Raw genomic sequence first — 17,098 nt, forward strand, 5'->3', positions numbered from 1 at the left:
GGCATACAACACAGAAATGCACATTTTTATATTCATTTATTTTTTTTAAACATTGAAAATTAAATTTTAAGAAAATTAAAGTATATAGAACTTCTTTTCTTCACATTTTGCTTTCTCTAAAAACACTATTACCAAAGAAGAAAATCTCAGAAGAATTAAAAAACACGAGAAAATTGCATTGGTTCACTTGAAATGGAATGACCCATCATTTTTTTGACAGCATACAGAAAAGTAAGCCGTGGAAAAAAAAAACAAAAAACAAAATGGCAGTAAGAAACTTTTTATTTACAAATATTGACTTAACATAATTTTCATTAATATACAATAAATGTCAAAGATGAAATCATCTTCAATTGGCAAACTAATCTCTGGAGCTGCATAGCAGCATCAGAACTCCGGCAGTGAGGCCTACCTAATGTGCAGGAGGTATTTTGAAGACCATAGGGAAAATAGAAGAAAATTTTTTTTCATATAACAAGTCTTTTGTATATAACATAAAAGTATACCCGTTTGGTATTACTTTCTTGGACTCTTATTAGATTGGCTTCCCAATGTCTTAATAGTTTTAGTTCATATTAATTTAAAAGGAGTGTCAGTATAAAAGGACTGCTCAAACCAAGCACAGGCCATCAGTGCACCCCTGGTGAGGCCAAACAGTTCAGTGCACCATCCTACTTACTCGTTTTCCATCTATTGCCGCACTCCTCTTGCTTCTGTAAGTCCAGAGCTGTCAATAAAGGTAGAGGGAGCATAGATACATGCAAAACAAGTAACTAGGAAGGTGCATTGAACTATTTGGCCACACCAAGTACCTGTGCATGGATGGAACAGTCCTTTGTGCTGTCTGACATACTCCATATGTTGATCACCAACCCAAGAACAATGCTAACTCCTCTGATCACAAACCATCTCCACTTGATATCTTACACTTCTAATACTTTCTCAACTTGTGCGAAAATTCGCTTTTCACAAATCTGTCACGTTACTAGTGACATCCTTTGATAAGATATTAACTAAAAGAAGGTGTTTTTATAAGGAAGTGACAGGTTGCATCCTAAATAACATCCAAGCATTACCTCATCGAAATTGGTGGGTTCTGTATCTGTAACAACAGTCATAAGTGACAAGTCTGGTACACACAGAATGATATTTGACTTTACAGGTTGCTGAATTATACAATGCGTCTCTGCCAGTCAACCTCTCCATGATGATTAGAAGACCAATATCCCCCAGAAGGTGGTAACGTTTTCCAACTACTGCAGAACATCTTCTTAGAACGTAGCTGCCAAGACAGAGTTAGATCAAGTTCTAACAGAAGCCCCGGGCGAAGGCATGAACGTACAGCATAACGCAATGTGAACAGGTCTCGCAGCTATTTAACTAGGTGTAGAAGACTCTACATTTTGAACAAATCTATTTAACCAGAAGACTCCATCATATGAACACTTCTAGTTGACCAAAGGGCCCAGGCTGTCTCATTTTCCAAAGAATGTGTAAAATCTTCAGCTTTATATAGATATTGCATCAAATTCTGCAGTATCTAATGAGAGGAACATAATTCAAAGAGGACAGGAGAGAATAATCACCATTTTTAATATGATAACCCTGGTGTTTGCTTGATCTGTCAAAGTCTTCCAAGAGCTTTTAACAAGAAAAAGAAATGGAAGTAAAATGGCCAAAACTAAAAGACTAAAGGCCTATTCTGGAAGTTTAGAGACTTTCATTTATGCCAGATATCACGATTAGAGGGAACTTGGGTTTCCTGTGATTGCCTTGGTTACATCTAGCTTTAGAATGTATTTAGGAATATTTTAGAGGAATCTCTGAAAAAAGGAGTGTAGAAAAAAAAAGTGCAAAAAATACAAATGTTACTTACCTTCAATGAACCAATATAGTAAGATCGGAAGGCTTATTGAGGAGAGGCACTCGGAGGTCAAAGGTTTGAAAAATTACACCCAGCAGATCCAGACAGACAGGTGGATAAAGTGGAGGGGGAAGGTCAAAGCTCTACTGCATTTTAACTCTGTAAAGCACCATCCACAATTGAGATTTAGCAGTGGGTAGAAATATGTTGTGCTGCAATAGCGACATTTTGCCGCTTTTCTCCATATATAGGATTATTCAGGGAAAAAAATTTGAAAGGTATCCTACAAGAGCTCCAACAATTGGAACAAGTTGCCACCCATCAAAATTGAACATTTTAATATCTCGTAAAGCCAATCATTAATAATTGTTGTTTACAGCCCTGTACTTACTATTAGTCTACGGTCAATTTCACCCTCACCAGGATGGAACACGTTTTTTGGGGAAAACTAATTGCCTCAAGACATTGTTCATTAGGCCAGTGTAGAAACCAATTCCACAAAGTGACCCTAGTACAGCATTTTAAAAAATAAATTAGTAAATGTATTACATTTATTACTTACTCTTGGGTCAGGTGATGCTTACATGGATGGATGAAGAGATAAAACTGGATTCTACTTTAAAAATTTTGTGAATTTCACAGCTGGACAGTTTAGACTAAGTTTTGGTGATGGCACAGACATAGTAGACAGCCCACGTCATTTACACTAAACTCCTGAGACTTGCATGATAAAAAGGCAACACGACTTGAAATGTTTGCAGCACTGTTTTAACATGAAAACACTCTTGGCTTATATTTTTATATAAAAATAAAGGCTGCCTAAAACTGTCCAATAAAAAACTAGAACAGAAACCTTCGGTCTGGACTCTTGTAGGATATTATGAAAACAGGAGGACAAGTAAGAGGCAATTCTGTTATTTCATCCAATTCCATCTAAATCTAAGTATCTAGCTGCGTTGGAATTATGCAGATCAGGTCATACTCCTTCAAAAAATCCCATCTACAGCACAGAAACTGAACAAACAATTTGGAAGGGAATTCTGGGTGAAAGAGATTGTCATTTCTCAGCTTCAATGTATGTAATCTAAGAACTGGATTTGGTAAGTATTGGAGAAAATACTGCTTCAACTATGGTGAAGAACAAGCTTTTCCTGAAAAATACTTTCTTGAAGGCTTGCACTCTACTGATCGACCATGGAATCTGTAAAGGCCGTGAAAACTTCATTTCTGGAAATGTTCACTGATCACAATCTGAACTTCTGTCCATACCAGTCAGTGATGTCAATTTTCATTTAGTTGTATATTAACTTCTTGAATGAGAATTGTCCCTTGAAGAGTCTGTTGGGTTCAAGCTGCTGAACGTCTGCGGATTACAAACACTCCTCGCTGTAGCTGACCTAGGTATATCCTCACCTTTGTACTGTCACTGCTTTTCCTTACCCAAATCTGCAAACAACGAAAGAAAACAGGGTGCATTAAGTAGAAGAGATCTGCCAATCCCTGGTGATGAATGTAGGAACCTTGACTGGGTAAATGTTTATTTTCATTTGTTGTCTGACCTCAAAGTTTACTTCCATGTATACAGAAATAAACATTCTAGTTCCGGGGCCTGTCCAATAATCATTTTTCAATATCTTTTATTAATGATTCTGCTCTTAAAGGGAATCTGTCAGCAGGTTTTTCTTGGTATTCTGAAAGCATTATGATGTAGAAGAGAGCATGATTGCAGCAATGTGTCACTGAGCTGTGTTATGCGATTTCAATACAATAGTGTTTTTTGTCCTGCAAAAGATTATCACAACAGGACAAGCTGCCTCGTGCCTCCTAGTCCAACCACATCCCCAGCACTGATTAGCAGCTTTCTGTCAATATACAATGTATACAGAAAGCTGCCAATCAGCGGTGTGGGCAGGGTTATACAGAGCAACATTCCAAGTTCTGCTAGATCTGCAGCAGAGAAAACTGTGATTCTATCATAACTTCTGCACCCAGTAAACTAAGTGATGCATTGCTAGAATCAGGGTGTCTGTCGTACTCCCTTTAATGGAAGCGCGTACAAGGTACAGTATGTGCTACTATTCAGGACATAGCTAAAATTTGAAATACCTTTTAAAAATTGATGATAAAATTGGACAAGGCAGTGTCATTCCGATGGGTTAACTATAATTTACAACAGAAACTGGCATATACTACAGCCCGAATGTATGCATTTTGGTAGCCTAGTCACTTTATAAAGTGGCAGAGGAGATGAATGAATCCATATACCAGGAATGACTGAGTCATCAGAACTCTATAGACACAATAACATTGTTTTACAGTAAAATTGATGGGGCTCACAAGGAGATGGAAAAAAAAGTAGCTCCACAATTTATATGGATCATTCACAGCAATAAAGATTTATCATTTTTTTCATTTGATCTCCAGAGAAATTGGAGATGTTTTTGCAGCTTTTACACAGCGGCGTTTAACCAGATACACCATATCTGCATCTCTACATGCTTCAGTGATTGCACAATAGAATGACTCCACGGCAATCAAGCAAGACTATATTTAATTTGTGAGATTGCAAATGAATAGTCAATGCAATCTGATAATTGGAATCAATGTCCTTAGTAGCAACCTTCCTTGTAAACACACTTCAGACAAAATAAGGTGACCTTACCGTGGTGCTAGCAAAATTAAAATGCACAAAAGTATTTTAAAAAAATAACAGTAAAATAAAATTAAATATGACCTCCTCTAAAAATGGATTTAAATCAATCTGTTTAAAGGGAGTCTGTCACCCTCTGGGACACTTTTCAGCTATTACTATGGGCATACGCGTAATAGAAATGTTAATCTAGTCTTGCCTGTATGCCTCATAGTTGCCATCTAGATGTGGAGAAGTAGACTTTTATTTCATTATATTAATGATTTCTTCCAGGCTCCTGGGTGTGCGGTGCCTGGAATAAATCCCTGCCTCCACTCTTCATTAAACTATCACCTGACCTATGCACCCTGCGCTTCCTCGACAATCTGTACCACTTCCTTTCTATGGTCTGGTTCTTGTGCGCAGGCACACAAGAACGCTGAATACACTGATCACAGAGAAAAGGAAAAGGTACAGATTGTCGAGCGAGTGCAGGGTGCATGTGCGGGATTCCGGAACGTCAGCTGCACGTCACGGGTCAGATTAACATTTCTATTACCTGTATGCTCATAGTAACAGCTGAAAAGTGTCCCAGGGGAGACAGATTCTCTTTAAGACAGAAACACTTATAATGGTATAATAAAATGACATTTCCCGTCATGTAAAAGTGACAGTAAGGGTACCGTTACACATAGCAATGCACCAGCGATCCCGACAAAGATATGGATCGCTGGTGCATCGCTAAGCGGTCGCTAGTGAGCTGCCACACAGGCAGATCTCACCAGCGACATCGCTGGGGTCGGGGGTCGCTACTTACCTGTCAGACGCGGCGATCCTGACGTCCTCCAGCCCGCGTCCACGCGTCGCTCGTCGGCGCCACAGGAAGCCCAGCAGGAAGCGCCCGACGAGAAATGATCCAGGGGCTTCTCGCTCGACCAACGATGAGCAGCGGGGGAGCCGGTCGGAGGTAAGTATCACATGTAGCAATATCGCTGCAACGTCACAAAATCGGTGACTTTACAGCGATATTGCTAGCGATATCGCAGTGTGTAACGGGGGCTTAACATGCATGTTGTGGGCAAGGTGGATGTATATTACAGATATCTTTGAGTACATGCAAACAGATATGAGCAGTTGGATGTGGGAGCTTATCTGGTTTAGTAAAGAGATCTCCTAACAAGCAGCTAAACACTGGCATATAGATAGCTGCCCTTAAAGGGAATATGTCAGCAAGTTTTTGATATGTAATCTGAAGACAGCATGGACGTAGGGGTTAAAACACAGATTTCAGTGATGCATCTCTCCTCAAGCTTAGCGGTTTTGTTTGCTTACAATGATTGTTTTAGCACCAGTAGCTTATCATTGCTGTGACTAGCTTGTCTGTGAGCCCTAGTCCATCACACACCCTCTTGTGATAGGAAGCACACTGTCTATGCACATTATAAATACAGAGCCTGGTCCGAACGGGGTTAGCTTTCTCATTGCTAAATCCAAAAACTGTGATTATGTCAGAATGGCTACACCTAATAAACTAAGTGACACATAGTTGGATTCAGCTTCTCTTTGCCTACATCAGGCTGCTCTCAGATGAGGTAGCAAAAACCTGCCGATACATTCCCTTTAAACAGGTTGTCTAGTCTTCTGATGAAAGTCTGCAGACGTTGTTGCATGTGAAGGCAGTCACGTGACTCCCAAGTATGAGATTTGCATACATGCCGTCACGTGCCGACCAAACACTCAGGCAGGATTTCCGACACTAAATGAGAAATCTAACAATTTCAAAAGGCTAATTGGACAAAGGGGCGCATTGAGGAATGCAACACAGGAAAAAATAAAAGCGCAAAAATGAAAAATTAGTTTAGCGTTAAGGAATTAATTGTTGGTATTTTAAGGCATCCATTTAATATTGTAGCCTGCATTCACTTGTTCAAACATTTCTGTGTTTTAAAAAAGCTCAAATGCTTGTCTCTTCTAATCAATTATGATCATTTTAAAATTTGGAAAATTATTTGGATGTGCCCATGTCTTTGACTGTGCAGCTTGCAATTTAGTTTGCATAGATGTGTCTTTTTACTCAAAGGATGACTGTGACATATCTGCATTTGGCGGTGCACACCATTTTGCTTTTTGTAGTCTACATTGTACATTTCAGTGTTAGTGTAATTTGTAAAGGTTGGATCTACGCCCTGCAAAGTCAATTCAAACACTGTATGATAAAGTTTCTTGTAATTTCATGAACAAAATTATTATTTTTATAAGAAGTGAATTCTGAGATATGTCAGTGTTCCCAGTAACATCTATAGCATGAATAGTTTACCTCATTCGTTCCCACAGAACTAATCACACAACTGAGTTTTGTGTTGTCCTTGGATTCCAGGTATATTGCTTGGCTCTTGTGGTACCTAGAATGAATTAAGGGACAGACCATCAGATACAAGCATCAGTCTGTAATTGCATTGCCCATTGTGTGTATTACCCATTTATTTAAAAACTAGATGGAGGCCCAATGCCATGGCATCGGGAGGGTGGTAATGTCACGATGGGGGCAATAGAATCTCTCCCCCCCCATATCCACTCTCTCTTTCCCCATGTGCTGACTTCTCCCGTCTGTGCTCTCTTCTTTGACCTGTCTACCCCATGTGCCATGTCTGCTGTCTCTCTTTCCTTTCTCTGCTGCGTTCTCCGCTCATGTGCTGTCCCATTTGAGCTGTCTACCCCCTGTGCTCTGTCTCACCCCTGTGCGCTTTCTCTCTCCCTCATCTGCTGTCTTCTCCTCTCATGTCATCTCTTGTTTGTCCTGTGTATCCCATCACTAAACAGTCAGTGCACAGCATGTCAGGAGGAATTTCTATTTAAAGGGGTTTTCCCACTAACAAAAGTTCATTTTAAAATTTGTCTGTGTCTGACCGTGTACAGAACATACCACAGCTCCTGGGCAGGGGAGGAAGCAAAAGACAATACTGATATTACAGCAGGAGATCGCAGAGGATACATTTTGTGAGGTAAAATATTGTTTAAAAACAGTCAGTGAAATATTTTACCTCACAAAATGAATCCTCTGTGATCCCCTGCTGTAATGTCAGTATTGTCTTTTGCTTCCTCCCCTGCCCAGGAGATGTGGTATGCTTCGTACACGGTCAGACACAGAAAATTTTTAAAATGAACTTTCGTTTGTGGGAAACACCTTTAATGTGACCGGCTTCCTCTGCCTGTAGACACGTCGCGCATCTGCCACCAGGATAAGCTAAATGATTCACTGCGCCTGCGTGGAATTCGCGCAGGCGCAGTGCGACGGTGTTCCGCTGGTGGTACCGTGCAAGAGGCTGCGTGAGTGTGAGGTGTGGACGGCGTATAGAGTGTGTGTATATGTGTGTGGTGTGATGGTGTTCCGCTGATGGTACCGTGCAATAGGTTGGTACCAGCAACAGTTTCCATATTGAGACACCCAAGCAGTGAACTTCCTCCGCTTGGAATTCTGGAATACGGTGACATCTGGACAGAACAGGAAATGAAAACATTACAAGGCAATTATATAAATAGATTTTTTTCCCGAAGTTAAAAAAAAAAAACTGCTAGAGAAAACAAAATACTGCAGAAAATGACTCAAAAGTAATGGTAATGTTGACTAAACTTTAGTAGGTTACAGATGGAGCAAAGTGCAAGGGCCAGAAAAGTGAGTCATTTGTGTCACACTCCTGTGCTAGGGCTAAATGATAACACCATAATGATATAACTATATTCACAGCTATTGTAAAACGAGGTGATCTCTGTGTTTCACTGAGTGAACATAGGGGGGTCAGTGAGTGTGAGGCTGTCTCACCAGCCATTTGAATGCACCCATGCCGCTGACCAGCTGCAGCTTATCTACATCCCGTTAGAGTAGACATGCACTCTGATGATATAGTGAAGGTTACAGCACGTCAGCGACCACCAATTGGACGCAGCGTTCATGTCATACAACGTCACAAGGTGACCTGCTGGGAATAACAGTGCTGACATCTGACGTGATCAAGCAGGGGCTGACCAGTACTAAACAAGCCATTAATTCTAGATATAACCCTACGCAGGGATGTTAGACAAGAAAATTAATACATTGGGCATTACTGGCTCTTCAATTTAAAAATTTAGAAGTCAAAAATCATATTTATTTTCTTAATTAAAAAAAATCAACAATCATTTATGATTGAATGTCATGTAAAGAATGTTCACAAAATACAACTTCTTAATCTGATGATAAATTCCATTTTTGACCAGTAGCACTCCTGCTTCACAAACTGTGGTATTGCAGACAGAGCACAGCAGGAAGTCTTCTGCTGCAGCAAGTTGTCTTATAGCCACACAAAAGAGTCGGGAGTAAGAGAGAGTAAGGATGCGCCCCGAGCTTTTTCTCAGTTTTACATTGTAATACGAGACATAATATGGTCAAGAGAAAGTATTCAAGGAGGAACTGCACATTTTCTTCTTCATTTTCTGCATTTAAAGTTCCTGTAATACAGTCCACACCTACAGGCAGGCAGAATGTTACATCTGTGTCTCTTCAGCAGGACTCTTAAGCTACAAAAGGTCACTCAATCCTTTTGGCTGCATTGGCAACTATTTCAGTCACCATCTGGAGCCTTGCAACACTGCTCTAGCACAAATCAAGACGAGTACAAGTGAAGTACAGCCTGGATTTCCAAAATCAATTCTATATACTCTATGATGTGTAAATTGAAAAGGATGACTCTAAGCACTACAAATTAAAAAAAAAATACAGAATAAATCAATGCTTTAGAGTACAATGACCAAAATTAGTTAATTGTATCATGTCTTAAACTATCAGGACAATTATTGTGACAGTTTAACCCCTTCACGACATCCACCGTGTATAGATGACGCATGTCGGAAGCGGGTATATGGAGCAGGCTCATGCAGCGAGCCCACCCCATACCTGGAAGGTGATGGCTATGTATAACAGCCAGGACCTGCATCTAACAATTGCAGGTGGAACGCTGCTCGCCCGTGATTGTTAACTTGTTAATTGCCGCGACGTGCGCATGTCACTAATTCTGCCCATCGGTGCACCCATGACATGATCGTGGGTCACCAATGAGTTGTCATGACAGCCAGGTGTCAGCTGATGACCCCCGTGCCTGTCATTACGGAGTTCCTTTGAAACTCTGTGGCAAGGCTTCAAAGGAGACTTTGATTTCTGCTATATGCAGCGATGCTGAGGCTTTGCCGCATACAGCACGAGCCATCGGATAATCGCATTTTCAAGTCTCCTAAGGGAACGAACAAGAGCAGTAAAAACTAAAACTAAAAGTTCAAATCACCTCCTTTTCCCCCCATTGAATAAAAAGATATAAAAAAAATTGTCGAGATCACCACACTCAGAAAAGTTAGATCTATCAAAAATACAAAAACAAACAATTTACCCGATTGGTAAACACCGTAAATGGAAAAAATTTAAGAACGCCAAAATTACATTATTTTTTTGTAGCCGCAGTGCCTCAAAAAATGCTGTAAAATGCGATAAAGTCACATCTATCTCACAAAATGGTACTAATAAAAATATCATCTTGACCTGCAAAAAATAAGATATCACACCGTTCCATCGGCTGAAAAACACAAATGTTACAGGTCTTGGAAAATGGCGACATAACCCAAATGTACTTTTTTGCAAATATCTGAATTTTTTTCACCACTAAAATAATTTAGAAAAAAAAACTGGACATGTTGGGTATTGCCGTAATCATACTGATGAGGAGAATCATATTGCATGGTGATTTTTACCACAAAATTGTACAACATAAAAACAAACAACTCCTGAAAACCAATGTCAGAATTGCGCTTTTTTCACAATTTCACTGCACTTGGAATTTTCCCCCCTTTTCCAGAACGCTATGTGGTAAAATGAATGGTGTCACTCCAAAGAACAACTCTCGTCCCACAAAAAACAAGCCCTCATATATCTATGTGGACAGAAAACTAAAAGCTATGGCTATGGCTCTGGGAAGAAGGGAATGAAAAAGAATGGAAACACAAAAACAAATTAGCTGCGTCATGATGGGGTTAAGACTATGGGGAGAAATGTCAGCTGTTTCTCTGCAGATAAGCGTGACACTGCAGAGCAGAATATTTCAGGACATTGCTAGACTGACCTGATAAGCATTATGCATCAATATAATATGAGCAATTAAAACAAATTTTTAATTCTTTTATATCACTGACCTAATAGGTTTTCCATTTACAGAGAACCAGACAGGTCCTGACGAAGGCAGTTCCGAAACGCGCATCGGGGCGGATGCACGTGCTGCTGTGCTCTCCATTACATGGTGTCTTTACCAGGTATGCTTATAATATCTTAAATGTGTATGCTCTGTGCACTACTATATATTCAAAATACTTAAGTGCAACACTCATATCCTAACCTGTTTATGAACACCATACCACTTTGGCATTTACTCTGGGCATTTGTTCTATAAGATATGCATTATAATGCGTTGGCTGGTTGCCAAATATAATTGGTTGACCACCAGTTTGCACTGTGCATCCCGCACTTTATACTGCACATATGCACTTTTCTCTTTCTTCCCATTCTAGTCTGTTCCCATTATATAATGACAATAATGTGTTTATATTTTATTCACCATTTGGATTGTTTGATTTTTTTTTTCTTTTTCTTAGATATCAAACATGCATAGTTTGGGGGGGGTTTTCAGGGATGGAAAAAAAAAAAAAAAGCTCCAAAATTTGTAAGAAAACATTTTCCAAGACCCATAATGTTTTCATTTTTTGGGATCTGTGGCATTTTTATTCACACCATTTTGGCGTAGATACATTGTTTATATCACCTAATATTGCGGCTGCCAAAAAAAGTTGTGATTTTTTTTTTCTCAGATTAATTTACTTTAGATTTACATTCTGAATGCAGCGATACCAAATTTGTATATTATTGCTTTTTTTTCAATAGGGCATAAGGAAGGTGATTCGAATTTTTTTTTTCTTTTATCTTTTTAAAAACTTTTTTTTTTTTTTTTACACTTTATTTAGTAGTCCCCTTAGGAGACTTGAAACTGTGATCTTCCAACTGCCTGTGCTCTACATATCAGTGCTTCAGCAGTGCTATATATAGCAGAAATCAGATCTCCTATGAACTCCAGCCATGGGCCGGCATTCACACAGTATCGTCTTGGCAGGTATGGGGGTCTTCAGCCGACCCATGGTTGTCATGACAACAGACACCCCATGATCATGTGACAGGGGCGTCGATGGGCGGGATTAAAGACGTGCTTCATACTGAAGCGTGTTCCATGCCGGCGGCAAGAGATTGACAGCGAATTTTAACTGGTTAACAGACGCGGGCGGAGCTCCTCTCCACAAGCAACTGTTAAAGGCACGATAACTGAATAAATTAGTCATCATATGCGAGCCAACATCAAAGGCAGGGACACGAACTTTGACGTAAATATACGTCAATGGTCGTGAAGGGATTAAAGTATGTTTTTCTCTGAAACACCACCTGATTTCCGATCAGTCACAAGTTGCGGTCACAATATGGTGACGTGGGGAACAGCTGAAGACAGTGGCTGGTGAGTATAATATTAAGGGCAGGGAACTTACATTAGCAATACAGCACTGAAATTAAAACAAGAAACCATTGGAGTGTTGTTTTAAGATTTGTGGGGGTCCAAAACATGACACAACTACCATCAGCTGTTACCAGCGATGGCTGGATGTTAAGAGTATGAAGAACACAGCCATTCTATCATACTGCTTAGTCGTTGCTGTCAGGAACTGCAGATCAGCTCCTATTCTTTTCAATAACAGTGGATCTACAGTACCTGTGCAACACCTGGCATACCCACCAATCATCTACTTTTAGCTCCAACGGCTGGAAGAAAATGAAGCTGCACAGTGCAGCAACATTCCATGTTTACATTGAGCCGCCATAGATGTTAGCAACTGATTGGTGCGGATCCCGCGTGTCGCCCACTACAAGGATTGGTCATCAGTATTTTGTGACCGGATCCCTTTGACCACACAGGGCTCATAGTAGAATAAAGTCAGCACTAGAGAAAATAACATTTACATTACCCAGTAAAAGGGTTATATGACCATTGATCTCCAACCAGAAATTATGCTTCTCACCTAGTGAAGGTCATCAGATCAACAGCAGTGTAAAAAAATGCCTGGAAGTGGACTGAGTTATTCTGCATAAAGGTGGCCATTGTGTCTGAGAAATGGTAAGCGCACAATGTCTACAGCAGTATCACGTGCCACACCTGTAACCGAGGTACAGGCACAGTATTACAACTGGCAGTAACCCGTATGTGGTTACCACTGCTTTTCTTGATAAGGGGCCATTACACAACATGCCCAAATTATTTTTGCTGCTTAAACCTGCACAATTTATTGATTCTATTTATTTCCAATAAAAATAACTAAAATGAAGGAAACCACTTTTTACTATCACAGCAAACTTACCGTAGCTTTATTACGTTTAAGTCCTTTCTTTAACTGAAATAATTCAAAATCAATTAAATTACCTTACGCTGCCATATCTGAGAAGTAATGATGTGACATGCAGTATTTTGAGTTTTTTCTATGTTTTCCTTTTTTTTAAATGCAAATATATTTTTCTTTTTAACTGATACACTATGTACATAAATAAAATAGCATAATTAGGATTGGAGGTTTGGGAAGCTAGTTAGCAGGTGCTGTCTGATGCTGGGTTTACAAGAGGCAGTGTATCCCATGCAGCCAAATGTTGAGCGAACCACATTTTGTGTTATATTTCTAAAGTTATTTTGAGAAATATCAATGGATTTTTGAAGGAAAATGTCTTTTATTTTCCAGTCTTTATGTTGAAAAATAACTTTAAAATGAATAGACACGCAAGGCTCTAACTACGTCCAGTTTGTGGAGTGACTTCTCAAGCGGGTGAGAAGGAGCAGGACAAAAAGATGGGAGAACGATATCCTCATTGATGTGGAAAGAGGACACCGCCTTCGGAAGAAAGGAAGGAACGGCCGGAGGACGACCTTATCCTGATGGAGAACGAGGTAAGGGGAATGACATGACAAGGCCGCCAACTCAGAAACTCTTCTGATGTAATGGCAATCAAGAATGCTACCTTCCCTGAGAGAAGGGATAAAGGAATGTCCTGGATTGGCTCGAACGGCGCCTTTTGAAGAGCGCTAAGAACGAGATTTAGATCCCACGGGTCTATTGGCGAATGATGAGGAGGAGCCACTTGGGTGACCCCTTGGAGAAAGGTCTTAACCTGCGACAAGGAAGCGAGCTCTCTTTGGAAGAGGATAGATAGAGCGGAGACCTGGCCCTTGAGGGTGCTGAGGGACAGACCCGCTTCTAAACCAGACTGGAGAAAACCAAGTATGGATGAAATAGAAAAGGACATAGGAAAGACCTTTTTATCGTCGCACCAACGGAAAAAAGCCTTCCAGTACCTATGGTAAATGCGGGAAGAGGCTGGTTTTCTGGCTCTGATCATAGTCTGAATCACCTGCTCGGACAAACCTGATTCTCTCAGGATCGCGGCCTCAATGGCCATGCCGTTAAACTCAGAGACTGAGAATTCTCGTGGTAAAGGGGCCCTTGCGAGAGAAGATCTGGATGGTCTGGAAGCCTCCAGGGAACGTCCGCGAGCATGTTCACCAGCTCCGCGTACCAAGGCCGTCTTGGCCAGTCTGGAGCCACTAGAATCACTGGTATGCCTTCCGATTTTATCTTTTTGACCACTCGTGGGATCAAGGCAAGAGGCGGGAACAGATAAGGAAGTTGGAACTGGGACCACGGAATTACTAGGGCGTCGCACGCGACGGCTAGAGGGTCTCTGGACCTGGCTACGAAACGCGGAACTTTGTGGTTCATTCGAGATGCCATGAGACCAACATCCGGTGAGCCCCAGCGCTGGCATATCTGACCGAAGACTGTGGGATGAAGAGCCTATTCGCCTGATGCTAGGCCTTGATGACTCAGAAAGTCGGCTGCCCAATTTTCCACCCCTGGAATGTGAACGGCGGAGACAGCCGGAACGTAACGTTCTGCCCAGCGCAGTATCTTGGCCACTTTTGACATTACTTGCTTGCTGCGCATGCCCCCCTGGTGGTTTATGTACGCCACAGCCGTGGCATTGTCCGACTGAATACGGACCGGCTTGCCGACGAGGAGAAGCTGCCAGCGAAGAAGGGCCAGGAACATTGCTCTGATCTCTAGAAGATTGATAGGGAGAAGAGCCTCCTGTGGGTTCCAGCGTCCTTGGGCCGTTTTCTGATGGAACACCGCTCCCAATCCTAGAAGGCTGGCATCGGTGGTGATGACTTGCCACTGAAGGGGAAGAAAGGACCTCCCTTGTAGAACTGACGCTGGCATTGCCCACCAAGTGAGGGATTGCCTCACTCAGTGGAGAATGGGACGGCCCAAGGACATCGTGGTCTTGTCCCAGGCTGAAAGCAGGGACAGCTGGAGGGGGCGAAGATGAAATTGTGCAAAGGGCACTGCTTCCATGGAAGCTACCATCTTCCCCAGAACCTTCATGCAGGACCGAATGGAAATGGGAGTCGGCCGTTTGAGGATTCTGATGCCCTTGGAAAGAGCCGCAAATTTTTCCCTTGGAAGAAACAAACGGGCTAGATTCGTGTCCATGGTAATCTGTGTCCCCCCCAATAAGGCGATAAAGAAATAACTTTAAAATGATACTGATCATCAGTACTGGTCCTCAGTATCAGACTGGGTGGGTGGGGGCTGAAACGGCACCCTCATCAACCAACAGTTTTAAGATCTGTTATCCAAGTTTTCAGTAAATTTCAGAGGAGCTGCCGTTTTCGGCAATGGCAAATACACATTGTACAGATGTGTGCTGTTCAAGCTCTATTCACAGAGCCGAAAACAGCCAATTGGTGGGGGTACCTGGTGTCAGACCCACACCGATACAATATTGATGATCTATCCTAAATATAAGTCATCAGTATAATAAGCCCGGACAACTCCTTTAAGGTTTTCTCAAGGCATCTGTTTATTGGAAAATGCTGGACAATTAAAGACATTTTCCATCATAATTCCATTCGAATGGCTCAAACTAATTTCAAAAGCAAATTTAGGAGGAGAGTCACCATCTTTATACAAACCTCTGCAATCTTTGTAAAAGCAAATTATATTTCTATCTGAACAGATGGCCCGATTCTTGTAGAAACAGCAACATCTAGTGGCTAAATGGGAAGATGAATGCAATCTTAAAAATCTTCTACAGGCTCATGCAAAAAAGTGAAGAGTACTTATATAATGGCTTTCCACACTGGACATGAGATGGGTTTCCTTTTTATGAAGTTAATGATCTGTTATGTCATACGGGGTTTTCTAATATTAAAATTAGATCATTTCAGTTAAAAAGGCCATGAAGAAGAATGCTTATCAGCATTACATAAAGCTATAAACAGAATTAAATATAAAACTATTGAATAATCCACTGTAAAGATATGATTAATAGGTGCCTCTATTTTTGAGGTTTGCTACAGAATCTGTCTGTATTTTTTTTTAAAATTGTTAAATTTGCAAGAAAATCTAATTTGGTTCTCTTGTCCATTCTCTGATCTAGAAGAGGAATAAGAATGTCTAAACCTCCGGAGCGGCTGAAACTTTTCAGGAAATACGAGGATACAAGTATATCCTGGCTAATCAGCAGCATAGGCCAAATATCTACAGGATGAAGAGTCACAAAATTGAATTTCTGTTTTAGCAACCACCCAGTAGTCGAGGTGTGAATACAGCAGCCTATGCCTGGCTGTACACTCATATCACAGTCACTATGCTAGTTTATTTTAATTCAACGTTTATTTTATTAAGGGTTAATTAGCTAACAGACTTCAAGGGAATCTGTCAGTAGGATCAGCTCTCCTTTTTAAATATTTTTATTAGATTTTATATTAAAACCGGGAATAGGGAAATATAGGGGGAAGGGTTAACAATAGACAGAGGAAGGGATCAATAAAATTAGAGAACCCTTATAACAATCTCTAACAAACGAATACTAGTTTGCAGAATGAAGGAAATTATAGGTAAGTGCCATACTTAGATGTACATACCGGTATTTTTCGCTTTATAAGACGCTCCGGATTATAAGACGCACCCCAAATTTTGAGGAGCAAAATAAGAAAAAAAATGTTTTAATAAAATGGTGGTGCTTTTTATAAGCCATGCGTCTTTTTGCTTACCAGGGGTGGTGGCTGCGGTGAAGCGGGGTCCCAGGGTTGCTGCTGGAGGAGGCAAGAGTAGGATGATGCTGCAGGCCACAGGAAGGGATGAGGGGGTGCTTCGATGTGCAGCGCGCTGCCAGGGGGTCTTGTGCTGCTACCGGGGGAATTTATGCTGCTGCCGGGTGTCTCCGGGTGCCCGGCAGTGCTGGTCGGTGCTGTGGGTGTCTCCGGTGCCCAGCCGGTGGCTCTGCCAACATTTTGCGACAGTCAAAAGCCCCGGGGCACTTTCTTGGTTCCCTCTGTGTGATGGACTCCGGCAAAATGGCGGCGCATGCGCACATGGTGCTCTCGGGACTGAGATCTCGAGAGATGAGATTTCAGCTCTGAGACACAAGGAGACACCCACAG

General features: G+C 41.2%; 1 protein-coding gene across 3 annotated transcripts in view; it reads right to left on the reverse strand.

Moving 5' to 3' along the window:
* Positions 1-264: 264 nt before the first annotated feature.
* SUDS3 (SDS3 homolog, SIN3A corepressor complex component) overlaps positions 265-17,098 on the reverse strand; it is an 81,849-nt gene continuing 65,015 nt past the window's right edge. For all 3 annotated transcript variants that reach the window (XM_073559489.1, XM_073559482.1, XM_073559486.1), the window contains 2 exons: positions 6,811-6,895; positions 265-3,310 (listed from right to left, as the gene is read on the reverse strand). In XM_073559489.1, the coding sequence (XP_073415590.1) occupies positions 3,212-3,310; positions 6,811-6,895 (184 nt within the window). In that variant the 3' untranslated portion in view covers positions 265-3,211. The remainder of the gene's footprint in view (positions 3,311-6,810; positions 6,896-17,098) is intronic.

The sequence above is a fragment of the Dendrobates tinctorius genome, unplaced genomic scaffold (genome assembly GCF_039654945.1).
Source record: "Dendrobates tinctorius isolate UK_male_01 unplaced genomic scaffold, ASM3965494v1 ptg000003l, whole genome shotgun sequence".
Lineage (NCBI taxonomy): Eukaryota > Metazoa > Chordata > Amphibia > Anura > Dendrobatidae > Dendrobates > Dendrobates tinctorius.